Source organism: Penaeus monodon, chromosome 24, assembly GCF_015228065.2.
Source record: "Penaeus monodon isolate SGIC_2016 chromosome 24, NSTDA_Pmon_1, whole genome shotgun sequence".
Lineage (NCBI taxonomy): Eukaryota > Metazoa > Arthropoda > Malacostraca > Decapoda > Penaeidae > Penaeus > Penaeus monodon.
The window spans coordinates 37,825,126-37,825,542 of record NC_051409.1 but is presented as its reverse complement, the minus strand read 5'-3'; the positions used below and the strand labels follow the sequence as shown (position 1 = coordinate 37,825,542).

Here is a 417-nt window from a genome sequence, read left to right as displayed (position 1 = left end):
AAGAAAGCGGAAGAGACAAACGAACCACTGGAAGACACAACACACACCCAAACAAAACAAAACAAAAACCCACATCCCGCACACACACACCCAATCAAACAAACAAAACAGAAACAAAAACAAACACCCCCCCACACACACCCAAACAAACAAAAACAAACAACCCCCTCCCTCCCCACACCCAAAACCCACCCAAACAAACAAAACACACCACCCCGAAAAAGCACCACCCAAACCAGAACTCACAATCGGCTGCTCATTAAGCTTCAGTCTCTCGAGGTCTCCCTGCTCGAAGAACTCGTCAGCCACGAGCTTCGCCGTTTTGTGCTGGATCTCCCAAGGCTTCGCGATGGCCGACACGTCACACGCGGTCATCATCATCCCGCACAGGACTGGAATCGAAGGCGCGTCGTGAGG

General features: G+C 51.3%; 1 protein-coding gene across 1 annotated transcript in view; it reads right to left on the bottom strand.

Annotated features, from left to right (window-relative positions):
- Positions 1–417, bottom strand: part of LOC119588964 (cGMP-specific 3',5'-cyclic phosphodiesterase-like) — a 71,727-nt gene that overhangs the window by 21,815 nt on the left and 49,495 nt on the right. The window contains 1 exon segment of the mRNA XM_037937571.1: positions 247–392. Within this exon segment, the coding sequence (XP_037793499.1) occupies positions 247–392 (146 nt within the window).